The sequence below is a fragment of the Nerophis lumbriciformis genome, linkage group LG36 (assembly GCF_033978685.3).
Source record: "Nerophis lumbriciformis linkage group LG36, RoL_Nlum_v2.1, whole genome shotgun sequence".
Classification (NCBI taxonomy): Eukaryota; Metazoa; Chordata; class Actinopteri; order Syngnathiformes; family Syngnathidae; genus Nerophis; species Nerophis lumbriciformis.
In genome coordinates, this window is record NC_084583.2 from 23090041 (window position 1) to 23117726 (window position 27686).

At 37.8% G+C, this 27686-nt stretch overlaps 1 protein-coding gene across 2 annotated transcripts in view; it reads left to right on the forward strand.

The window, feature by feature from the left end:
• The window catches only part of atp10b (ATPase phospholipid transporting 10B), a 105914-nt gene that overhangs the window by 12136 nt on the left and 66092 nt on the right, over positions 1-27686 (forward strand). For both annotated transcript variants that reach the window (XR_012049356.1, XM_061930097.2), the window contains exons 3-9: positions 8005-8090; positions 13797-13903; positions 14216-14347; positions 14585-14712; positions 14785-15037; positions 18017-18216; positions 26149-26307. Coding sequence is in view for 1 of the 2 variants with exons in the window: in XM_061930097.2 (XP_061786081.2) it covers positions 8005-8090; positions 13797-13903; positions 14216-14347; positions 14585-14712; positions 14785-15037; positions 18017-18216; positions 26149-26307 (1065 nt within the window). In the remaining variant the exon portion in view is untranslated. The remainder of the gene's footprint in view (positions 1-8004; positions 8091-13796; positions 13904-14215; positions 14348-14584; positions 14713-14784; positions 15038-18016; positions 18217-26148; positions 26308-27686) is intronic.

The following is a 27686-nucleotide window of genomic DNA, read 5'->3' on the forward strand; positions in this document are numbered from 1 at the left end:
GGCACCTGAGCTGCCAGTTTTTATTTTTATTTTTTATTGAAAATCAACAACTGTAGATTTTTTGGTGTATTATTGTAAATGCCAAAATGGCACCAGAGTTTATTACAGTAAAAAGAAGTACTGTTTTTTTTTTCATTTAGAGAAAAATGCTGTAAAAACCACAGTAAATTTGACAATTTGACCATGAAATCTATTGCTACTTTTACATGGCACAATTTGATATGTTTGGACCCCGAGGGCCGCTTCTAATAGTCTAATAGCTATTATAACCCAATTTTTTAATGCATTTTTAGTAGATTTTTTTTAAACTAAAATGTAAAAGAAATATGTTAAGTTGCAATAATTTTACCTCAAAATGTAGTGTTTATTACTGTAAATGGAAAAACAGTACTGCTGTTTTTATGGTAAAAAAAAAAAAAAAAAAAAAAAAGGCAGCTCAGTTGCCAGAATTTAACTGTAAAATTCACATTAGTTTTTTTACTGTAAATAAAAAAAACTGCAATTTTACAGTAAAGTTTTGGCACCTGAGCTGCCAGTTTTTGTTTTTTATTTTTTATTGAAAATCAACAACTGTAGATTTTTTGGTGTATTATTGTAAATGCCAAAATGGCACCAGAGTTTATTAAAATAAAAAAAAGTACTGTTTTCTTTTTTAATTTAGAGAAAAATGCTGTAAAAACCACAGTAAATTCGACAATTTTACCATGAAATCTATTGCTACTTTTACATGGCACAATTTGATATGTTTGGACCCCGAGGGCCGCGTCTAATAGTCTAATAGCTATTATAACCCAATTTTTTAATGCATTTTTAGTAGATTTTTTTTAAACTAAAATGTAAAAGAAATATGTTAAGTTGCAATAATTTTACCTCAAAATGTAGTGTTTATTACTGTAAATGGAAAAACAGTACTGCTGTTTTTATGGTAAAAAAAAAAAAAAAAAAAAAAAAAGGCAGCTCAGTTGCCAGAATTTAACTGTAAAATTCACATTAGTTTTTTTACTGTAAATAAAAAAAACTGCAATTTTACAGTAAAGTTCTGGCACCTGAGCTGCCAGTTTTTATTTTTATTTTTTATTGAAAATCAACAACTGTAGATTTTTTGGTGTATTATTGTAAATGCCAAAACGGCACCAGAGTTTATTACAGTAAAAAGAAGTACTGTTTTTTTTTTAATTTAGAGAAAAATGCTGTAAAAACCACAGTAAATTTGACAATTTTACCATGAAATCTATTGCTACTTTTACATGGCACAATTTGATATGTTTGGACCCCGAGGGCCGCTTCTAATAGTCTAATAGCTATTATAACACAACTTTTTTAATGCATTTTTTAGTAGATTTTTATAAAACTAAAATGTAAAAAAAAATATGCAAAGTTGCAATAATTTCACCTCAAAATGTAGTGTTTATTACTGTAAATGGAAAAACAGTACTGCTGTTTTTATGGTAAAAAATTTTTTTTTAAAAAGGCAGCTCAGTTGCCAGAATTTAACTGTAAAATTCACATTAGTTTTTTTACTGTAAATAAAAAAAACTGCAATTTTACAGTAAAGTTTTGGCACCTGAGCTGCCAGTTTTTATTTTTATTTTTTATTGAAAATCAACAACTGTAGATTTTTTGGTGTATTATTGTAAATGCCAAAATGGCACCAGAGTTTATTACAGTAAAAAGAAGTACTGTTTTTTTTTTCATTTAGAGAAAAATGCTGTAAAAACCACAGTAAATTTGACAATTTGACCATGAAATCTATTGCTACTTTTACATGGCACAATTTGATATGTTTGGACCCCGAGGGCCGCTTCTAATAGTCTAATAGCTATTATAACCCAATTTTTTAATGCATTTTTAGTAGATTTTTTTTAAACTAAAATGTAAAAGAAATATGTTAAGTTGCAATAATTTTACCTCAAAATGTAGTGTTTATTACTGTAAATGGAAAAACAGTACTGCTGTTTTTATGGTAAAAAAAAAAAAAAAAAAAAAAAAGGCAGCTCAGTTGCCAGAATTTAACTGTAAAATTCACATTAGTTTTTTTACTGTAAATAAAAAAAACTGCAATTTTACAGTAAAGTTTTGGCACCTGAGCTGCCAGTTTTTGTTTTTTATTTTTTATTGAAAATCAACAACTGTAGATTTTTTGGTGTATTATTGTAAATGCCAAAATGGCACCAGAGTTTATTAAAATAAAAAAAAGTACTGTTTTCTTTTTTAATTTAGAGAAAAATGCTGTAAAAACCACAGTAAATTCGACAATTTTACCATGAAATCTATTGCTACTTTTACATGGCACAATTTGATATGTTTGGACCCCGAGGGCCGCGTCTAATAGTCTAATAGCTATTATAACCCAATTTTTTAATGCATTTTTAGTAGATTTTTTTTAAACTAAAATGTAAAAGAAATATGTTAAGTTGCAATAATTTTACCTCAAAATGTAGTGTTTATTACTGTAAATGGAAAAACAGTACTGCTGTTTTTATGGTAAAAAAAAAAAAAAAAAAAAAAAAAGGCAGCTCAGTTGCCAGAATTTAACTGTAAAATTCACATTAGTTTTTTTACTGTAAATAAAAAAAACTGCAATTTTTGGCACCTGAGCTGCCAGTTTTTATTTTTATTTTTTATTGAAAATCAACAACTGTAGATTTTTTGGTGTATTATTGTAAATGCCAAAACGGCACCAGAGTTTATTACAGTAAAAAGAAGTACTGTTTTTTTTTTAATTTAGAGAAAAATGCTGTAAAAACCACAGTAAATTTGACAATTTTACCATGAAATCTATTGCTACTTTTACATGGCACAATTTGATATGTTTGGACCCCGAGGGCCGCTTCTAATAGTCTAATAGCTATTATAACCCAACTTTTTTAATGCATTTGTTAGTAGATTTTTATAAAACTAAAATGTAAAAAAAAATATGCAAAGTTGCAATAATTTCACCTCAAAATGTAGTGTTTATTACTGTAAATGGAAAAACAGTACTGCTGTTTTTATGGTAAAAAAAAAAAAAAAAAAAAGGCAGCTCAGTTGCCAGAATTTAACTGTAAAATTCACATTAGTTTTTTTACTGTAAATTAAAAAAACTGCAATTTTACAGTAAAGTTTTGGCACCTGAGCTGCCAGTTTTTATTTTTATTTTTTATTGAAAATCAACAACTGTAGATTTTTTGGTGTATTATTGTAAATGCCAAAACGGCACCAGAATTTATTAAAATTAAAAAAAGTACTGTTTTTTTTTTAATTTAGAGAAAAATGCTGTAAAAACCACAGTAAATTTGACAATTTTACCATGAAATCTATTGCTACTTTTACATGGCACAATTTGATATGTTTGGACCCTGAGGGCCGCTTCTAATAGTCTAATAGCTATTATAACCCAATTTTTTTAATGCATTTTTTAGTAGATTTTTATAAAACTAAAATGTAAAAAAAAATATGCAAAGTTGCAATAATTTCACCTCAAAATGTAGTGTTTATTACTGTAAATGGAAAAACAGTACTGCTGTTTTTATGGTAAAAAAAAAAGAAAAAAAAAGGCAGCTCAGTTGCCAGAATTTAACTGTAAAATTCACATTAGTTTTTTTACTGTAAATAAAAAAAACTGCAATTTTACAGTAAAGTTTTGGCGCCTTAGCTGCTAGTTTTTATTTTGATTTTTTATTGAAAATCAACAACTTTAGATTTTTTGGTGTATTACTGTAAATGCCAAAACGGCACCAGAGTTTATTACAGTAAAAAAGTACTGTTTTTTTTTCATTTAGAGAAAAATGCTGTAAAAACCACAGTAAATTTGACAATTTTACCATGAAATCTATTGCTACTTTTACATTGCACAATTTGATATGTTTGGACCCCGAGGGCCGCTTCTAATAGTCTAATAGCTATTATAACCCAATTTTTTTAATGCATTTTTTAGTAGACTTTTATAAAACTAAAATGTAAAAAAAAATATGCCAAGTTGCAGTAATTTCACCTCAAAATTTTGTGTTTATTACTGTAACTGGAAAAACAGTACTGCTGTTTTTATGGTTAAAAAAAAAAAAAAAAAGGCAGCTCTGTTGCCAGAATTTAACTGTAAAATTTACATTTGTTTTTTTTTACTGTAAATAAAAAAACTGCAATTTTACAGTAAAGTTTTGGCACCTGAGCTGCCAGTTTTTATTTTTATTTTTTATTGAAAATCAACAACTGTAGATTTTTTGGTGTATTATTGTAAATGCCAAAACGTCACCAGAGTTTATTACAATTAAAAAAAAGTACTGTTTTTTTTTTTAATTTAGAGAAAAATGCTGTAAAAACCACAGTAAATTTGACAATTTTACCATGAAATCTATTGCTACTTTTACATGGCACAATTTGATATGTTTGGACCCCGAGGGCTGCTTCTAATAGTCTAATAGCTATTATAACCCAATTTTTTTAATGCATTTTTTAGTAGATTTTTATAAAACTAAAATGTAAAAAAAAAACATGCAAAGTTGCAATAATTTCACCTCAAAATTTAGTGTTTATTACTGTAAATGGAAAAACAGTACTGCTGTTTTTATGGTAAAAAAAAAGAAAAAAAAAAAGGCAGCTCAGTTGCCAGAATTTAACTGTAAAATTCACATTAGTTTTTTTACTGTAAATAAAAAAACCTGCAATTTTACAGTAAAGTTTTGGCACCTTAGCTGCCAGTTTTTATTTTGATTTTTTATTGAAAATCAACAACTGTAGATTTTTTGGTGTATTATTGTAAATGCCAAAACGGCACCAGAGTTTATTACAGTAAAAAGAAGTACTGTTTTTTTTTTTTATTTAGAGAAAAATGCTGTAAAAACCACAGTAAATTTGACAATTTTACCATGAAATCTATTGCTACTTTTACATTGCACAATTTGATATGTTTGGACCCCGAGGGCCGTTTCTAAAAGTCTAATAGCTATTATAACCCAACTTTTTTAATGCATTTGTTAGTAGATTTTTATAAAACTAAGATGTAAAAAAAAAACATGCAAAGTTGCAATAATTTCACCTCAAAATTTTGTGTTTATTACTGTAAATGGAAAAACAGTACTGCTGTTTTTATGGTAAAAAAAAAAAAAAAAAAAAAGCAGCTCACTTGCCAGAATTTAACTGTAAAATTCATATTAGTTTTTTTACTGTAAATAAAAAAAACTGCAATTTTACAGTAAAGTTTTGGCACCTGAGCTGCCAGTTTTTATTTTTAGTTTTTATTGAAAATCAACAACTGTAGATTTTTTGGTGTATTATTGTAAATGCCAAAACGGCACCAGAGTTTATTACAATAAAAAAAAGTACTGTTTTTTTTTAATTTAGAGAAAAATGCTGTAAAAACCACAGTAAATTTGACAATTTTACCATGAAATCTATTGCTACTTTTACATGGCACAATTTGATATGTTTGGACCCCGAGGGCCGCTTCTAATAGTCTAATAGCTATTATAACCCCATTTTTTTAATGCATTTTTTAGTAGATTTTTATAAAACTAAAATGTAAAAAAAATATGCAAAGTTGCAATAATTTCACCTCAAAATGTAGTGTTTATTACTGTAAATGGAAAAACAGTACTGCTGTTTTTATGGTAAAAAAAAGGCAGCTCAGTTGCCAGAATTTAACTGTAAAATTTACATTATTTTTTTTTACTGTAAATAAAAAAAAAACTGCAATTTTACAGTAAAGTTTTGGGGCCTGAGCTGCTAGTTTTTATTTTTATTTTTTATTGAAAATCAACAACTGTAGATTTTTTGGTGTATTATTGTAAATGCCAAAACGGCACCAGAGTTTATTACAGTAAAAAGAAGTACTGTTTTTTTTTTAATTTAGAGAAAAATGCTGTAAAAACCACAGTAAATTTGACAATTTTACCATGAAGTCTATTGCTACTTTTACATGGCACAATTTGATATGTTTGGACCCCGAGGGCAGCTTCTAGTAGTCTAATAGCTATTATAACCCAACTTTTTTAATGCATTTGATAGTAGATTTTTATAAAACTAAAATGTAAAAAAAAATATGCAAAGTTGCAATAATTTCACCTCAAAATTTTGTGTTTATTACTGTAAATGGAAAAACGGTACTGCTGTTTTTATGGTAAAAAAAAAAAAAAAAAAAAAAAGGCAGCTCAGTTGCCAGAATTTAACTGTAAAATTCACATTAGTTTTTTTACTGTAAATAAAAAAACTGCAATTTTACAGTAAAGTTTTGGCACCTGAACTGCCAGTTTTTGTTTTTTATTTTTTATTGAAAATCAACAACTGTAGATTTTTTGGTGTATTATTGTAAATGCCAAAACGGCACCAGAGTTTATTACAGTAAAAAGAAGTACTGTTTTTTTTTTAATTTAGAGAAAAATGCTGTAAAAACCACAGTAAATTTGACAATTTTACCATGAAATCTATTGCTACTTTTACATGGCACAATTTGATATGTTTGGACCCCGAGGGCCGCTTCTAATAGTCTAATAGCTATTATAACCCAACTTTTTTAATGCATTTTTTAGTAGATTTTTATAAAACTAAAATGTAAAAATAAATATGCAAAGTTGCAATCATTTCACCTCGAAATTTTGTGTTTATTACTGTAAATGGAAAAACAGTACTGCTGTTTTTATGGTAAAAAAAAAAAAAAAAAAAGGCAGCTCAGTTGCCAGAATTTAACTGTAAAATTCACATTAGTTTTTTTACTGTAAATAAAAAAACTGCAACTTTACAGTAAAGTTTTGGCACCTGAGCTGCCAGTTTTTATTTTTATTTTTTATTGAAAATCAACAACTGTAGATTTTTTGGTGTATTATTGTAAATGCCAAAACGGCACCAGAGTTTATTACAATAAAAAAAAGTACTGTTTTTTTTTCATTTAGAGAAAAATGCTGTAAAAACCACAGTAAATTTGACAATTTTACCATGAAATCTATTGCTACTTTTACATGGCACAATTTGATATGTTTGGACCCGAGGGTCGCTTCTAATAGTCTAATAGCTATTATAACCCAATTATTTTAATGCATTTTTAGTAGATTTTTATAAAACTAAAATGTAAAAAAAAATATGCAAAATTGCAATAATTTCACCTCAAAATGTAGTGTTTATTACTGTAAATGAAAAAAAAAAAAAAAAAAAAAGCAGCTCAGTTGCCAGAATTTAACTGTAAAATTCACATTACTTTTTTTACTGTAAATAAAAAAAACTGCAACTTTACAGTAAAGTTTTGGCACCTGAGCTGCCAGTTTTTGTTTTTATTTTTTATTGAAAATCAACAACTGTAGATTTTTTGGTGTATTATTGTAAATGCCAAAACAGCACCAGAGTTTATTACAATAAAAAAAAGTACTGTTTTTTTTTATAATTTAGAGAAAAATGCTGTAAAAACCACAGTAAATTTGACAATTTTACCATGAAATCTATTGCTACTTTTACATGGCACAATTTGATATGTTTGGACCCCGAGGGCCGCTTCTAATAGTATAATAGTTATTATAACCCAATTTTTTGAATGCATTTTTTAGTAGATTTTTATAAAACTAAAATGTAAAAAAAAATATGCAAAGTTGCAATAATTTCACCTCAAAATGTAGTGTTTATTACTGTAAATGGAAAAACAGTACTGCTGTTTTTATGGTAAAAAAAAAAAAAAAAAAAAGGCAGCTCAGTTGCCAGAATTTAACTGTAAAATTTACATTACTTTTTTTTACTGTAAATTTAAAAGAAACTGCAATTTTACAAAATGGTTTGAATGTTTGATAACATATTTTTGCATAATTAGACAATATTTAAGTTAATAATTTGCGATTACATGGAGTACTTTTTTTTTTTTCTCTCCCAAAATAGAAAGAAAGAATACATTTAGTAAGAAAAGTTACAGTACTTTATTGATACGTATTATTTCCAGGCTTTCGAGGGCCAAATACAATGAAGTGGCGGGCCTTGAGTTTGACATAGGTGCTCTAGAGGAACTGCTTACTTGATGTCTTAAATATTTCTGTTCCACCTCTCTTTGCGCAGGAGCCTGACTTTGAACCTGAGAGTTTCAACAGCATTGTGGTGTGTGAAAAGCCCAATAACAATCTCAACCATTTCAAGTGTTATGTGTGAGTATCATAAACACACGCACAGTCCTCCGACACTTTCTTTGTGATTCCTAACCGCTATTTTCTTGGGGATTACAACACCCATTTTTGCTTGGGAATTATAAATGTGGGGAAATGTGCAGTAGAGGCAGGTTGACTTCTAAGTTGTTTTAAATTCCAAACTATTTTCCCCTATGAATTAATGTGGAGTAATTTAATCCATTCCAGGGTAACATTGTTGTCATCATCACAAAAACTTTAATGAACAATGATGTACCGTATTTTTCGGACTATAAGTCGCAGTTTTTTTTCATAGGGGGTGCGACTTATACTCAGGAGCGACTTATGTGTGAAATTATTAACACATTAGTGTAAAATATCAAATAATATTATTGATCTCATTCATCGGGGGCGGTACCTCTGGATTGGCAGACCGGGGTGGTGGTTCCTCTCTTTAAGAAGGGGAACCGGAGGGTGTGTTCTAACTATCGTGGGATCACACTCCTCAGCCTTCCCGGTAAGGTCTATTCAGGTGTACTGGAGAGGAGGCTACGCCGGATAGTCCAACCTCGGATTCAGGAGGAACAGTGTGGTTTTCGTCCTGGTCGTGGAACTGTGGACCAGCTCTATACTCTCGGCAGGGTCCTTGAGGGTGCATGGGAGTTTGCCCAACCAGTCTACATGTGTTTTGTGGACTTGGAGAAGGCATTCGACCGTGTCCCTCGGGAAGTCCTGTGGGGAGTGCTCAGAGAGTACGGGGTATCGGACTGTCTGATTGTGGCAGTCCGCTCCCTGTATGATCAGTGCCAGAGCTTGGTCCGCATTGCCGGCAGTAAGTCGGACACGTTTCCAGTGAGGGTTGGACTCCGCCCAGGCTGCCCTTTGTCACCGATTCTGTTCATAACTTTTATGGACAGAATTTCTAGGCGCAGTCAAGGCGTTGAGGGGATCTGGTTTGGTGGCTGCAGGATTAGGTCTCTGCTTTTTGCAGATGATGTGGTCCTGATGGCTTCATCTGGCCAGGATCTTCAGCTCTCACTGGATCGGTTCGCAGCCGAGTGGGAAGCGACTGGGATGAGAATCAGCACCTCCAAGTCCGAGTCCATGGTTCTCGCCCGGAAAAGGGTGGAGTGCCATCTCCGGGTTGGGGAGGAGATCTTGCCCCAAGTGGAGGAGTTCAAGTACCTCGGAGTCTTGTTCACGAGTGGGGGAAGAGTGGATCGTGAGATCGACATGCGGATCGGTGCGGCGTCTTCAGTAATGCGGACGCTGTATCGATCCGTTGTGGTGAAGAAGGAGCTGAGCCGGAAGGCAAAGCTCTCAATTTAACGGTCGATCTACGTTCCCATCCTCACCTATGGTCATGAGCTTTGGGTTATGACCGAAAGGACAAGATCACGGGTACAAGCGGCCGAAATGAGTTTCCTCCGCCCGGTGGCGGGGCTCTCCCTTAGAGATAGGGTGAGAAGCTCTGTCATTCGGGAGGAGCTCAAAGTAAAGCCGCTGCGCCTCCACATCGAGAGGAGCCAGATGAGGTGGTTCGGGCATCTGGTCAGGATGCCACCCGAACGCCTCCCTAGGGAGGTGTTTAGGGCACGTCCCACCGGTAGGAGGCCGCGGGGAAGACCCAGGACACGTTGGGAAGACTATGTCTCCCGGCTGGCCTGGGAACGCCTCGGGGTCCCACAGGAAGAGCTGGACGAAGTGGCTGGGGAGAGGGAAGTCTGGGCTTCCCTGCTTAAGCTGCTGCCCCCGCGACCCGACCTCGGATAAGCGGAGGAAGATGGATGGATGGATGGATGATCTCATTCACGTAAGAGACTAGACGTATAAGATTTCATGGGATTTAGCGATTAGGAGTGACAGATTGTTTGGTAAACGTATAGCATGTTCTATATGTTATAGTTATTTGAATGACTCTTACCATAATATGTTACGTTAACATACCAGTTGGTTATTTATGCCTCATATAACGTACACTTATTCAGCCTGTTGTTCACTATTCTTTATTTATTTTAAATTGCCTTTCAAATGTCTATTCTTGCTGTTGGCTTTTATCAAATACATTTCCCCAAAAAATGCGACTTATATATGTTTTTTTCCTTCTTTATTATGCATTTTCGGCCGGTGCGACTTATACTCCGAAAAATCCGGTACGAAGCAACCTTTTATCCCTTGTAGGCCCCTGATCGACTAAAGGTTTGCGTGTATTAAAACACATGGCACACTCAAAGCTGATCTACTAAGCTTGTGCGCAGGGTATTGACGGAGGCAGATAATTAGATATATCCATATTTGTGTGTTACTTCTTTTTAAACTATAGTCATATTACTTAACAGCTAGTGTTCTTTATTTGTTATCTTTTGGTTGTCTGCAAGTACTGTGTGCCAACTTTTGAGAATGTGAAGGGGGAGATCTTCTCTGCTTCTCGTCTAAAACCGACTTTAGATAATAAACAAAAGGGACCTGGAGTGAGCTGGGAGAAAGGGGGAGTAGTAATAAATTATTTCTCTTATCTTTCCTTTTGCCCAGCTGTGGAATAAGAGGGACAAGTAGGGTGGGGGCAAGAGAGACGATATAGAAAATAAGTTTTCCGTATGGGAGGTTAGACCAATTTTGCTGTGCGAGTGAGCGCTTCTGTACGGGATTTGGTCTCAAGTTTATTTCCAAAGGCTTTGGAAAAAAAAAATTACAAAATACCTATTCTGTCTCTGGTGGTTCTTCTACTCAGCTTTGTGTGTCATCAAAAGAGCTTGGGAGTGACCAGCAATTTGAATTCCCTGGGAGGAACAACTGGTCAAAACGCAACAGTATTGGGTCTTAAATACAAGGTCTCTGCAAGTTTCAACAAGTCAAAAATAGGACTTTTTAAGACTTTTTTAAGACCAAAAAGAACACAAATTAAAGTACCAGTACAGTGGGAAAACAAATTGCCTCTGTATTGAAGCTATTATCATATATAACTAAATTGACGACACCAAAAGACTTCCAAGGGTTTGTGAATAAAGAGATATGATCCAAATAGTATCAATCTCACAGAGATTCCCGAGCCATTTTGAGAGATAATTATGAAGCCAGTCACGTGATCGCGTGACGTCGCACTAGGAACCAAAGATCAGCTTCTTATCAACAACAATGCTAATCAACAACGATTATTTTGGGAAAAATATGATCCAGGACCTTATATTTTTGAGCTCGAACACAAAGAGGATGAGCAATAAATTTTAGAAAGCCGATTGCTACCAGAATGCAGCTTCTTTGTGACACTATCATCCGCAGCATTGCTAGGTGCTAAACATACAAACTAACCGTATTAAACCATAGTACAAACCCCGTTTCCATATGAGTTGGGAAATTGTGTTAGATGTAAATATAAATGGAATACAATTATTTTCAAATCATTTTTAACCCATATTCAATAGAATGCACTACAAAGACAACATATTTGATGTTCAAACTCATAAACTTTATTTTTGTTTTGCAAATAATAATTAACTTAGAATTTCATGGCTGCAACACGTGCCAAAGTAGTTGGGAAAGGGCATGTTCACCACTGTGTTACATGGCCTTTCCTTTTAACAACACTCAGTAAACGTTTGGGAACTGAGGAGACACATTTTGTAAGCTTCTCAGGTGGAATTCTTTCCCATTCTTGCTTGATGTACAGCTTAAGTTGTTCAACAGTCCGGGGGTCTCCGTTGTGCTATTTTAGGCTTCATAATGCGCCACACATTTTCAATGGGAGACAGGTCTGGACTACAGGCAGGCCAGTCTAGTACCCGCACTCTTTTACTATGAAGCCATGTTGATGTAACACGTGGATTGGCATTGTCTTGCTGAAATAAGCAGGGGCGTCCATGGTAACGTTGCTTGGATGGCAACATATGTTGCTCCAAAACCTGTATGTACCTTTCAGCATTAATGGTGCCTTCACAGATGTGTAAGTTACCCATGTCTTGGGCACTAATACACCCCCATACCATTACAGATGCTGGCTTTTCAACTTTGCGCCTATAACAATCCGGATGGTTATTTTCCTCTTTGGTCCGGAGGACACGACGTCCACAGTTTCCAAAAACAATTTGAAATGTGGACTCGTCAGACCACAGAACACTTTTCCACTTTGTATCAGTCCATCTTAGATGAACTCAGGCCCAGCGAAGCCGAAGGCGTTTCTGGGTGTTGTTGATAAACGGTTTTCGCCTTGCAGAGGAGAGTTTTAACTTGCACTTACAGATGTAGCGACCAACTGTAGTTACTGACAGTGGGTTTCTGATGTGTTCCTGAGCCCATGTGGTGATATCCTTTACACACTGATGTCGCTTGTTGATGCAGTACAGCCTGAGGGCTCGAAGGTCACGGGCTTAGCTGCTTACGTGCAGTGATTTCTCCAGATTCTCTGCACCCTTTGATGATATTACGGACCGTAGATGGTGAAATCCCTAAATTCCTTGCAATAGCTGCTTGAGAAAGGTTTTTCTTAAACTGTTCAACAATTTGCTCACGCATTTGTTGACAAAGTGGTGACCCTCGACCCATCCTTGTTTGTGAATGACTGAGCATTTCATGGAATCTACTTTTATACCCAATCATGGCACCCACCTGTTCCCAATTAGCCTGTTCACCTGTGGGATGTTCCAAATAAGAGTTTGATGAGCATTCCTCAACTTTATCAGTATTTATTGCCACCTTTCCCAACTTCGTTGTCACGTGTTGCTGGCATCAAATTCTAAAGTTAATGATTATTTGAAAGAAAAAAAAATGTTTATCAGTTTGAACATCAAATATGTTGTCTTTGTAGCATATTCAACTGAATATGGGTTGAAAATGATTTGCAAATCATTGTATTCCGTTTATATTTACATCTAACACAATTTCCCAACTCATATGGAAACGGGGTTTGTACAACCAATTTAGATGCTTTGTCTGACCGGGTCTTAGAATGTCAATCAATCAATCAATCAATGTTTATTTATATAGCCCTAAATCACAAGTGTCTCAAAGGGCTGCACAAGCCACAACGACATCCTCGGTACAGCCCACATAAGGGCAAGGAAAAACTCACCCCAGTGGGACGTCGATGTGAATGACTATGAGAAACCTTGGAGAGGACCGCATATGTGGGTAACCCCCCCCCCCTCTAGGGAGACCGAATGCAATGGATGTCGAGTGGGTCTAACATAATATTGTGAGAGTCCAGTCCATAGTGGATCCAGCATAACAGTAAGAGTCCAGTCTACAGTGGGGTCAGCAGGAAACCATCCCGAGCGGAGACGGGTCAGCAGCGCAGAGATGTTCCCAACCGATATACAGGCGAGCGGTCCACCCCGGGTCCCGACCCCGGACAGCCAGCACCACATCCATGGCCACCGGATCTGTGTGTCTCCCCTTCCACAAGGGATAGGGGGGAGCAGAGGAGAAAAGAAAAGAAACAGCAGATCAACTGGTCTAAAAAAAGGGGGGCTATTCAAAGGCTAGAGTATACAAATGAGTTTTGAGATGGGACTTAAATGTTTCTACTGAGGTAGCATCTCTAACCGTTACCGGGAGGGCATTCCATAGTGCTGGAGCCCCAATAGAAAACGCTCTATAGCCCGCAGACTTTTTTTGGGCTCTGGGAATCACTAATAAGCCGGAGTTCTTTGAACGCAGATTTCTTGCCGGGACATATGGTACAATGCAATCGGCAAGATAGAATGTAAAGGTGTATTCTTTCTTCTACCACAGGGAGAAAGCGGATAAAGAAAAGGTTGGTGCTGGAATTGAGAGTCTGCTTCTACGAGGCTGTACTGTGAGAAATACAGACCATGCTGTTGGCTTTGTGGTGTATGCAGGTATTGATCACATTTACCTGCCATGACCCTCATCTCTGTAGGCTGCATTTACACTGCAGGTTTAAGTGTGATTCAGTGCTTGTATCTGATTGTTTTTAGACCGCTACCGCACTGAAGTAACCAAAGATTCCATACAATTTAGTTTAGCTCACATTGACATGACAACATTTAGTACTGAACACAAAGTCCTCCTTTGACTTTTTAATAAAGGTATTTTCCAGGTTTATGAATCCCTTTTCTTTCAAGGTTAGACCTAGGGCCCACACTGAGTATCTGTTCTTTGCTGACTGAATGCCTTCCCCATCTTCCAAGGCCATGAAACCAAGTCCATGCTCAACAACAACGGACCGAGATACAAGCGCAGCAAACTAGAGCGGAAACTGAACGTGGACGTCATCTTCTGCGTCATTCTCCTCCTCGCCATGTGCCTGGTCGGCGCACTAGGTCGGTGACGAATTACGTAGCTCATCCGTGAAATCGTTACGCGGATCAGTTAATGTTTAAAAGCCTTTACACTTGTGAGGGGGCATTTCACTCGCACCAGCCTTTGGTCAGTCGCTTTGGCTTTAGCCTGCGATGCTGTATACCAGTGGGGGGAGGATGAGAAGGTGTGGCGCCAAAAATAGCCTCCCCTTCTTGTGCCAGTCGATGTGATTAAGCCGTCTGTGCTCACACATTTAGGTCACTACTATTGGCGGCAGACGCTACCCGGCGTGCCCCCGTACCTGGTCCCTGACAGCAACGGTCACCTGGACGGTCCCGGTCTGTCTGCCTTCTACATGTTCTTCAGCATGATCATTCTGCTCCAGGTGGAAAACAGTTTGCACTTCAATCCATATTTATTCTGCTGTTACTCACACCTTTATCTTATCCTCTTCCAGGTCCTGATACCCATTTCGCTCTATGTCTCCATCGAGTTGGTGAAGATTGGCCAGATCTTCTTCATTATGAACGACCTAGATCTTTATGATGAGGAGGCAGACAGCCGCATACAATGTAAAGCCTTGAACATCACAGAGGACCTGGGTCAGATTGACTACATCTTCTCAGACAAGACCGGAACGCTCACGGAGAACAAGATGGTGTTTCGACGTTGCTCCATCGTGGCCACAGAGTACCCACACAAAGAGAACGGTAAACATTATGCAATAATTATGTATCAAGCAGATCGTATTTGCGTTCCATGTTAACCAAGCGAAAGTTGCCCTCAAGCACGGAGCGCTCGATAAGTGTCAACAAAATCAAAAGACAAACCAATACTGACTCCGTGTCCAAACTGAAAGCTCCTTCAAATACCAGAAAGTTGTGTTCTTGTTCAGGGTTTAACTTTTCCAAACAACTGTTCACCTCAGTGGAATGTGGACATGCGAGAAGGTGTTGTTTTGTAACCCTTGACAAGGCATACTTGCCAACCTTGAGACCTCTGATTTCGGGAGGTGGGGGGTGGGGGGGGCGTGGTTGGGGGCGTGGTTAAGATATATATATAAGAAATACTTGACTTTCAGTGAATTCTAGCTATATATATATATTTTATATATATATATATATATTAGAGCTGCGCGGATAGGCAATTATTTCATCCGCAACCGCATCAGAAAATCGTCAACCATCCGCCATCCACCCGATGTAACATTTGATCAGAACCGCACCCGCCCGCACCCGCCCGTTGTTATATATCTAATATAGACGATGCAAGGCATTAGTGAGGTTATAAAGCTTTTGCCTGTTAAAGAAAGGAGACTGATCCAATGCAGCACAGACATTCGCGTGCCACGCTGTCACGACCCAGACGCACACCAGTGCGCAATCATATGGGAGCCGCGCTGAGCGCGTCTCGCTGCCGGCAACGGCCGGGTATGGGCCCGACGCTCCAGCGCCATCCATTTTCAGGGCTAGTTGATTCGGCAGGTGGGTTGTTACACACTCCTTAGCGGGTTCCGACTTCCATGGCCACCGTCCTGCTGTCTATATCAACCAGGGTGAGCCCCACCCCTTTCGTGAGCGCACTGCGCGCGGAGTGACCCCTGTTACGCGCCCCCGGCAACAGGGGTGGCGGGCAGGTAAGCTGCGCGGGCGGAGCGCGCGGAGTGACCCCTGTTACGAGCCCCCGGGCACGGGGGTGGCGGGCAGGTAAGCTGCTTACCTGCTGCGCGTGACGCCGGCCGCGGCGAAGGCGGACGAGGCGGAGTGTCGGTGCGGTGGGCGCGGTGGTGACCCTGGACGTGCGTCGGGCCCTTCTCGCGGATCGCCTCAGCTACGGCTCCCGGTGGGGCCCTCTCGGGGGAAGGGGCCTCGGTCCCGGACCCCGGCGAGGCGTCGGGAGCCTTCTCCGCTCCGTAAAAGTGTCCATCTCTTTTTCTTTTTTTTCTTCTGTTGTGGCATATGCTGCAGGTGCCTGCTCGTTTTTCGTATGTGGGTAACAACATTTAACTATGTATATATATTTCCGAATTGGTTTAACTGCCACCCGCCTGAATCTATTTAAAATCAAAAAAATTTTTATTTCAACCGCCCGACCCGACCCGACCCGCGGATAAAATCTAATTTTTTTTAATTTCATCCGCCCGATCCGCGGATTATCCGCGGACTCCGCGGTTGTGCCCGCAAACCGCGCATCTCTAATATATATATATATATATATATATATATATATATATATATATATATATATATATATATATATATATGTGTCTATATATATATATATATGTATATATATAAATAACTAAAAGAAATACTTGAATTTCAGTGTTCATTTATTTACACATATACACACACATAACACTCATCTACTCATTGTTGAGTTAAGGGTTGAATTGTCCATCCTTGTTCTATTCTCTGTCACTATTTCAGAACACGCACATTATACAAATATACATTATAAAATCAATAAGAAAACGGGAGCTCTAATTTGGGAGTCCGAATTAGGATCAGAAGTTCCTATATAAACATTGCGTACTCACGTCGCCTTTTTGTATTGATTACTGCAGCTGTGCGCTGGATTCATTCACAAATACAAACTACAACTCACAAACACTTTACAGTTAGGCTCCACCATCAGAATGTGTACTTAAACTTATAAAGATCACATGGATATTATTCAGTGAGTTGATTCACCAAAACTAACCTGATATACAGGAGGAAAAGGCACACAGGACGTTTCGCATCTGTAAGTGCAAGTTAAAACTCTCCTATGCAAGGCAAAAACCGTTTATCAACAACACCCAGAAACGCCGTCGGCTTCGCTGGGCCTGAGCTCATCTAAGATGGACTGATACAAAGTGGAAAAGTGTTCTGTGGTCTGACGAGTCCACATTTCAAATTGTTTTTGGAAACTGTGGGCGTCGTGTCCTCCGGACCAAAAAGGAAAAGAACCATCCGGATTGTTTTAGGCGCAAAGTTGAAAAGCCAGCATCTGTGATGGTATGGGGGTGTATTAGTGACATGGGTAACTTACACATCTGTGAAGGCGCCATTAATGCTGAAAGGTACATACAGGTTTTGGAGCAACATATGTTGCCATCCAAGCAACGTTACCATGGACGCCCCTGCTTATTTCAGCAAGACAATGCCAAGCCACGTGTTACATCAACGTGGCTTCATAGTAAAAGAGTGCGGCTACTAGACTGGCCTGCCTGTAGTCCAGACCTGTCTCCCATTGAAAATGTGTGGCGCATTATGAAGCCTAAAATAGCACAACGGAGACCCCCGGACTGTTGAACAACTTAAGCTGTACATCAAGCAAGAATGGGAAAGAATTCCACCTGAGAAGCTTCAAAAATCTGTCTCCTCAGTTCCCAAACGTTTACTGAGTGTTGTTAAAAGGAAAGGCCATGTAACACAGTGGTGAACATGCCCTTTCCCAACTACTTTGTCACGTGTTGCAGCCATGAAATTCAAAGTTAATTATTATTTGCAAAAAAAAATAAAGTTTATGAGTTTGAACATCAAATATGTTGTCTTTGTAGTGCATTCAACTGAATATGGGTTGGAAATGATTTGCAAATCATTGTATTCCGTTTATATTTACATCTAACACAATTTCCCAACTCATATGGAAACGGGGTTTGTACTATTCTATACCAGATGAATAACACACAACTGGTTTTGCAGCCATCCGTTTGGCAGTTATTGATGAGCCAGATACAGAAGAGGAGGTCATCTTTAACCAGCAGCCACAGCCCCCGCAGCCTGGATGGTCTGTGGCCGCTGAGGACAGCGGCTCTAAAGGGAGACAACATCAGCATGGAAGCAGACACAAGAGCAAGTTCGCAGGAAACGCCCAGAGCAACGTGGCCTTCAGCAGTCCGCTGGTAAGACGAGCGCTCGGTCCAGATTCACTTCTAGAGCTGCTGGAGGGAGGGACTGCAGGTTGTGGACTTGCTTGGTTGCTCTGAGCGAGTCAGTTCCACTTGACGGACCTATTTCAGATTGAAAATGGCAGGGTGAAAGGAGCTATTGTGCATCACAAACTGTGCAAATAGATCCTTTTTTCAGGATTCTCAACAACACCAATAGGTTATTCGGCCCAAAGCTTTGTATCTTATTTGACTATGTCAAAATCATTGATGACATTTGCCTTATGCTGTATTTCTATGGTATAATAACATCGGTAAAATATGATTACAAAGCTCGATCTGCCATTTGTTTATCCACTCATCCTTAGGTCAATAGGCCTCTGGAGCCTGGTGCCCGTTGCAGATGGCCAAGCTGCGAGGCGCCAGTGATGAGCTCACTAAAAGTGTCGGTGACAGGGCATATGGTCACGCTGGGTACCATTTGGCCTAGACCACCGGTGTGACATAAACCGTAAACGTCCACTATAGATTGGTCATAATATATGGTAGAGTAGCTCAGAGTCTATAATTATCTCCATCCATCCATCCATCCATCTTCTTCCGCTTATCCGAGGTCGGGTCGCGGTGGCAGCAGCCTAAGCAGGGAAGCCCAGACTTCCCTCTCCCCAGCCACTTCGTCCAGCTCCTCCCGGGGGATCCCGAGGCGTTCCCAGGCCAGCCGGGAGACATAGTCTTCCCAGCGTGTCCTGGGTCTTCCCCGTGGCCTCCTACCGGTCGGACGTGCCCTAAACACCTCCCTAGGGAGGCGTTCGGGTGGCATCCTGACCAGATGCCCGAACCACCTCATCTGGCTCCTCTCGATGTGGAGGAGCAGCGGTTTTACTTTGAGCTCCCCCCGAATGACAGAGCTTCTCACCCTATCTCTAAGGGAGAGCCCCGCCACTCGGCGGAGGAAACTCATTTCGGCCGCTTGTACCCGTGATCTTGTCCTTTCGGTCATGACCCAAAGCTCATGACCATAGGTGAGGATGGGAACGTAGATCGACCGGTAAATCGAGAGCTTTGCCTTCCGGCTCAGCTCCTTCTTCACCACAACGGATCGATACAGCGTCCGCATTACTGAAGACGCCGCACCGATCCGCCTGTCCATCTCACCATCCGCTCTTCCCTCACTCGTGAACAAGACTCCGAGGTACTTGAACTCCTCCACTTGGGGCAAGATCTCCTCCCCAACCCGGAGATGGCACTCCACCCTTTTCCGGGAGAGAACCATGGACTCGGACTTGGAGGTGCTGATTCCCATAATTATCTGTGGAACGAAACAGCGTGAGATGGAGTAAGTCTCCAATTAGCGTTAAAGGGGAACATTATCACAATTTCAGAATGGTTAAAACCATTAAAAATCAGTTCCCAGTGGCTTATTATATTTTTCGAAGTTTTTTTCAAAATTTTACCAATTCACGCAATATCCCTAAAAAAAGTTTCAAAGTGCCTGATTTTAACCATCGTTATAAACACCCGTCCATTTTCCTGTGACGTCACATAGTGAACACAAACAAACATGGCGGAAAGAACAGCAAGCTATAGCGACATTAGCTCGGATTCAGACTCGGATTTCAGCGGCTTAAGCGATTCAACAGATTACGCATGTATTGAAACGGATGGTTGTAGTGTGGAGGCAGGTAGCGAAAACCAAATTGAAGAAGAAACTGAAGCTATTGAGCCATATCGGTTTGAACCGTATGCAAGCGAAACCGACGAAAACGACACGACAGCCAGCGACACGGGAGAAAGCGAGGACGAATTCGGCGATCGCCTTCTAACCAACGATTGGTATGTGTTTGTTTGGCATTAAAGGAAACTAACAACTATGAACTAGGTTTACAGCAGGGGTGCTCACACTTTTTCTGCAGGCGAGCTACTTTTCAATTGATCAAGTCGTGGGGATCTACCTCATTCATATATATAATTTATATTTACTTATTTATGAAATATATGTTTTTGTTAACAAATTAAAGGTGTTTAATGATAATGCAAGCATGTTTAACACATATAGTTAATATTGTTAAAAAATTAAAGGTGTTTAATGATAATACAAGTATGTTTAATACTTATAGTTAATATTGTTAACAAGTTAAAAGTGTTTAAAGATAATGCAAGCATGTTTAACACATATAGTTAATATTGTTAACAAGTTAAAGGTGTTTAATGATAATACAAGCATGTTTAACACATAGTTAATATTGTTAATAAACTAAAGGTGTTTAATGATAATACAAGCATGTTTAACACATATAGTTAATATTGTTAATAAATTAAAGGTGCTTAATGATAATACACAAATGTTTAATACATATAGTTTTAATATTGTTAACAACTTAAAGGTGTTTAAAGATAATACAAGCATGTTTAACACATATAGTTAATATTGTTAACAAGTTAAAGGTGTTTAAAGATAATACAAGCATGTTTAACACATATAGTTAACATTGTTAACAACTTAAAGGTGTTTAAAGATAATACAAGCATGTTTAACACATATAGTTAATATTGTTAACAACTTAAAGGTGTTTAAAGATAATACAAGCATGTTTAACACATATAGTTAATATTGTTAACAAGTTAAAGGTGTTTAATGATAATACAAGCATGTTTAACACATAGTTAATATTGTTAATAAACTAAAGGTGTTTAATGATAATACAAGCATGTTTAACACATATAGTTAATATTGTTAATAAATTAAAGGTGCTTAATGATAATACACAAATGTTTAATACATATAGTTTTAATATTGTTAACAACTTAAAGGTGTTTAAAGATAATACAAGCATGTTTAACACATATAGTTAATATTATTAACAAGTTAAAGGTGTTTAATGATAATACAAGCATGTTTAACACACATATAGTTAATATTGTTAACAAGTTAAAGGTGTTTAAAGATAATACAAGCATGTTTAACACATAGTTAATATTGTTAACAAGTTAAAGGTGTTTAATGATAATACAAGCATGTTTAACACATATAGTTAATATTGGTAATAAGTTAAAAGTCTTTAAAGATAATACAAGCATGTTTAACACATATAGTTAATATTGTTAACAAGTTAAAGGTGTTTAAAGATAATACAAGCATGTTTAACACATATAGTTAATATTGTTAACAAGTTAAAGGTGTTTAAAGATAATACAAGCATGTTTAACACATATAGTTAATATTGTTAATAAGTTAAAGGTGTTTAATAATAATACAAGTATGTTTAATACTTATAGTTAATATTGTTAACAAGTTAAAAGTGTTTAAAGATAATGCAAGCATGTTTAACACATATAGTTAATATTGTTAACAAGTTAAAGGTGTTTAATGATAATACAAGCATGTTTAACACATAGTTAATATTGTTAATAAACTAAGGTGTTTAATGATAATACAAGAATGTTTAACACATATAGTTAATATTGTTAATAAATTAAAGGTGCTTAATGATAATACACAAATGTTTAATACATATAGTTTTAATATTGTTAACAACTTAAAGGTGTTTAAAGATAATACAAGCATGTTTAACACATATAGTTAATATTGTTAACAAGTTAAAGGTGTTTAAAGATAATACAAGCATGTTTAACACATATAGTTAATATTGGTAATAAGTTAAAAGTGTTTAATGATAATACAAGCATGTTTAACACATAGTTAATATTGTTCAATCAATCAATCAATCAATGTTTATTTATATAGCCCTAAATCACAAGTGTCTCAAAGGGCTGCACAAGCCACAACGACATCCTCGGTACAAAGCCCACATAAGGGCAAGGAAAAACTCACCCCAGTGGGACGTCGATGTGAATGACTATGAGAAACCTTGGAGAGGACCGCATATGTGGGTAACCCCCCCCCCCCCCCTCTAGGGGAGACCGAAAGCAATGGATGTCGAGTGGGTCTGACATAATATTGTTAATAAACTAAAGGTGTTTAATGATAATACAAGAATGTTTAACACATATAGTTAATATTGTTAATAAATTAAAGGTGCTTAATGATAATACACAAATGTTTAATACATATAGTTAATATTGTTAACAACTTAAAGGTGTTTAAAGATAATACAAGCATGTTTAACACATATAGTTAATATTGTTAACAAGTTAAAGGTGTTTAAAGATAATACAAGCATGTTTAACACATATAGTTAATATTGTTAACAAGTTAAAGGTGTTTAAAGATAATACAAGCATGTTTAACACATATAGTTAATATTGTTAACAAGTTAAAGGTGTTTAAAGATAATACAAGCATGTTTAACACATATAGTTAATAGTGTTAACAAGTTAAAGGTGTTTAAAGATAATACAAGCATGTTTAACACATATAGTTAATATTGTTAACAAGTTAAAGGTGTTTAAAGATAATACAAGCATGTTTAACACATATAGTTAATAGTGTTAACAAGTTAAAGGTGTTTAAAGATAATACAAGCATGTTTAACACATATAGTTAATATTGTTAACAAGTTAAAGGTGTTTAAAGATAATACAAGCATGTTTAACACATATAGTTAATATTGTTAATAAATTAAAGGTGCTTAATGATAATACACAAATGTTTAATACATATAGTTAATATTGTTAACAACTTAAAGGTGTTTAAAGATAATACAAGCATGTTTAACATATAGTTAATATTGTTAACAAGTTAAAGGTGTTTAAAGATAATACAAGCATGTTTAACACATATAGTTAATATTGTTAACAAGTTAAAGGTGTTTAATGATAATACAAGCATGTTTAACACATATAGTTAATATTGTTAACAAGTTAAAGGTGTTTAAAGATAATACAAGCATGTTTAACACATATAGTTAATATTGTTAATAAGTTAAATGTTACGATCCGCTGCCCGGATCATAGTTTGTTTATGTTTGAGTCACGTGTTTTCAGCACCTTAATTTTGTTTGTTTTCAGTTGCCATGTCAACCGATTACATTCACCTGCCTCTGGTTAGTGTTCGGGACGCGCACCTGTTGCCCGGGCACTAATCAGAGGGCTATTTAGTCTTTGCCCTGGCCTCACTCGGTCTGGCTTCCTAGTTTGTTCCCACACAACTGATGACGACGTTTATTTCATGTTCCTTAGCTGCTAGTTTTCACGCTAGGCTATTTTGGTTTACTAGCTCCCACGCTAGCCCTTTTGTTTTGCCTTTTGTGCTACGTGTATGTCGTTTGTTTATTCATCGTATGATTTATATGTTAAATAAATCATATTCCTACCTGCAAGCTGTGTCCGAAGCCGTCTGCATCCCTGGGAGAACACACCCGCATCACGATGCGACCACGTCGTCACATTAAAGGTGTTTAAAGATAATACAAGCATGTTTAACACATATAGTTAATATTGGTAATAAGTTAAAAGTGTTTAAAGATAATACAAGCATGTTTAACACATATAGATTCCTTTCTTTCATGAAGACAAGAATATAAGTTGGTGTATTACCTGATTCTGATGACTTGCATTGATTGGAATCAGACAGTGGTGCTGATAACGTCCGCATTTTCGAATGGAGGAGAAAAAAAGTCCTCCTTTCTGTCCAATACCACATGAAAGTGGTTGGTTTTTGGCATCTTATTTGTCCAGCTTCCGTACTCCTTTGTATACACTTTACAAGAAATACATTGTCGGCAAACTCCGTACGCCAGCGTTCTGAGACTCTTATTTTGTTAGCGCAACTGTGCAACTGTGCAGTCGGTCTTTGGAGTTTTGACGACAGGTACGGCGCCAGAGTCTGTTGAAATAAAGTGTTTCTCGCCTTCCAGTCGGTAATTTTAATGAGCTGGCAGCGGCCAGCGTCATCTCAGAAGACCCTCGGGTGCCGTGAATGTCAATCAAGTGACGAAAGTGACGTCATAGTGAAGATTTATGATCGCTCATTTTTAGGACTATTTTTTTAATGCCTGGCTGGTGATCGACTGACACACCCTCCGAGATCGACCGGTAGCTCGCGATCGACGTAATGAGCACCCCTGGTTTACAGCATATGAAATACATTTGGCAACAACATGCACTTTGAGAGTGCAGACAGCTCAATTTTCATCAATTAATATATTCTGTAGACATACCCTCATCTGCGCTCTTTTCCTGAAAGCTGATCTGTCCAGTTTTGGAGTTGATGTCAGCAGGCCAGGGAAGCTAGGGTCGATATTCTTCTCTTGACGGTGTGAGCCAAGACATCCAGGGGGGTTTAGCTCGCTCATCTGTGGGAACAAACTGCCGCCATTGCTTGCCGTGCTACCGAGGTCCTTTGTCCCTGAATTGCTCACACACTCTGGCAGATTCAATGGGGGTCTGGCGGCAGATTTCTTTGACTTTATGGTTGGAAATGCATCTGCTTTGAGTGTCGCAGGATATCCACACATTCTTGCCATCTCTGTCGTAGCATAGCTTTCGTCGGTAAAGTGTGCGGAACAAACGTCCAATTTCTTGCCACTTTGGCATCTTTGGGCCACTGGTGCAACTTGAATCCGTCCCTGTTCGTGTTGTTACACCCTCCGACAACACACCGACGAGGCATGATGTCTCCAAGGTACGGAAAACAGTCGAAAAAACGGAAAATAACAGAGCTGATTTGACTCGGTGTTTGAGAAAATGGCGGATTGCTTCCCGATTGCTCCGAGAGCGAATAATAGAAAGGCGTTTAATTCGCCAAAATTCACCCATTTAGAGTTCGGAAATTGGTTAAAAAAATATATGGTCTTTTTTCTGCAACATCAAGGTATGTATTGACGCTTACATAGGTCTGGTGATAATGTTCCCCTTTAAAGTTTAAACCACCTGTATATCTCTAAGATGATGATTTGTACCGTATTTTCCGCACCATAAGGCGCCCTGGGTTATAAGCCGCGCCTTCAATGAACGGCATATTTCAAAACTTTGTCCACCTATAAGCCGCCCCGTGTTGTAAGCCGCATCTAACTGCGCTAAAGGAATGTCAAAAAAACAGTCAAATAGGTCAGTCAAACTTTAATAATATATTAAAACCAGCGTGATGTGGGCGCGCATGGAGTCGTATATCAACATGGACAAAGCTGCGTGAAAAAAGCCACCCGGCCTCTTCGCGTAAACTTAAACTTACCTTAACCACTCGCTCATCTTTTCTTCATCCATCCCTTCGAGTTAGCTTTTATGATGACGCCGGCTGGAAAGGTCTCTTTTGGCAAGGTCTTCCTTTTGAATATCACCATGGGTGGAAGTTTCTGGCCATTAGCATGGCAAGCTAGAACCACAGTGAAGGATGACTTCTCATTCCCTGTGGTGCGAATATTCACCGTACGTGCTCCCGTTGTATCCACAGTGCGGTTCACAGGAATATCAGTTGCTGTGAAATAGTAATCCGTGTGCGGATGGAGAGATTGCGTCTTTTCATGAACCGGATCCCTGTCGCTTAGTAGGAGCCATTTTGTGGTCTTTACAGATGTAAACACACAAAGGAAATGAAACGTACCTAATATCCGCGCTCTTTTTCTTCTTCTACGCGGGCGGGTGGTTGCTTACAGTAGAAGAAGAAGCGCTTCCTGTTCTATGGGGGTGGGTGCTTACCTTGGCGGTTGCTTGCGTAGAAGAAGAAGCGCTTCCTGTTCTACCGGGAAAAAAGATGGCGGCTGTTTACCGTAGTTACGAGACCGAAACTTTATGAAAATGAATCTTAATATTAATCCATATATAAAGCGCACCGGGTTATAAGGCGCACTGTCAGCTTTTGAGAAAATTTGTGGTTTTTAGGTGCGCCTTATAGTGCGGAAAATACGGTATGTGCAAACATCACCTTTTCTTTGGACTATTATTTTGTCAAATAACAGATTCTTCCAATCCTAAACAAAAGGAAGCAAACCATGTATAAATATATTTCTTTTATTAAAGTTAATGAACAGATTCAATTCACTCTCACAGGAAACTGAGGTGATTCCAGACAGGAAGCTGCTTCGGCGGGTCAGCATCGCAGAGAGAAGCAGCAGCAGCCAGAAGATAGATCCATACCTGGACTTTTTTCTGGCTCTCGCCATTTGCAACACTGTGGTGGTTTCCATGGCAACAGGTCGGAGACGGAGGGTGAGTGTTCTGTTTACTGTCACTGTGGATGGGAAGTAAAGATGGAGGACAGCAAAAAGATGATTGAGGAATTCGTTTTTGTGATAGAAATGGACTTTTTGGCTCCTATGGACTTACTAATACAGTGGATTTACGAGCTTAATGGGTTCTTGAACAATGGTCATCAATACAAAAGTTCATATATTGAGGCAAATTTCTCAATAAGAAACAGATGTAAACATAAATAATGAGTTCCAGCCTCGTCAAAAATCCATATTTTAGTAAAAGTTTGTACACTTGAACCTTACATTGAATCAATCAATCAATGTTTATTTATATAGCCCTAAATCACAAGTGTCTCAAAGGGCTGCACAAGCCACAACGACATCCTCGGTACAGAGCCCACATAAGGGCAAGGAAAAACTCACCCCAGTGAGAGGAGAGGACCTCATATGTGGGTAACCCCCCCCTCCTCTAGGGGAGACCGAATGCAATGGATTTCGAGTGGGTCTGACATAATATTGTGAGAGTCCAGTCCATAGTGGATCCAACATAATACAAACCCTGTTTCCATATGAGTTGGGAAATTGTGTTAGATGTAAATATAAACGGAATACAATGATTTGCAAATCATTTTCAACCCATATTCAGTTGAATATGCTACAAAGACAACATATTTGATGTTCAAACTGATAAACGTTTTTTTTTTTGCAAATAATCATTAACTTTGGAATTTGATGCCAGCAACACGTGACAAAGAAGTTGGGAAAGGTGGCAATAAATAGGAAGAAAAAGAAAAACCTTTCTCAACCAGCTATTGCAAGGAATTTAGGGATTTCACCATCTACGGTCCGTAATATCATCAAAGGGTTCAGAGAATCTGGAAAAATCACTGCACGTAAGCAGCTAAGCCCGTGACCTTCCATCCCTCAGGCTGTACTGCATTAACAAGCGACATCAGTGTGTAAAGGATATCACCACATGGGCTCAGGAACACTTCAGAAACCCACTGTCAGTAATTACAGTTGGTCGCTACATCTGTAAGTGCAAGTTAAAACACTCCTATGCAAGGAGAAAACCGTTTATCAACAACACCCAGAAACACCGTTGGCTTCGCTGGGCCTGAGCTCATCTAAGATGGACTGATACAAAGTGGAAAAGTGTTCTGTGGTCTGACGAGTCCACATTTCAAATTGTTTTTGGAAACTGTGGACGTCGTGTCCTCCGGACCAAAGAGGAAAAGAACCATCCGGATTGTTATAGGCGCAAAGTTGAAAAGCCAGCATCTGTGATGGTATGGGGGTGTATTAGTGCCCAAGACATGGGTAACTTACACATCTGTGAAGGCACCATTAATGCTGAAAGGTACATACAGCTTTTGGAGCAACATATGTTGCCAT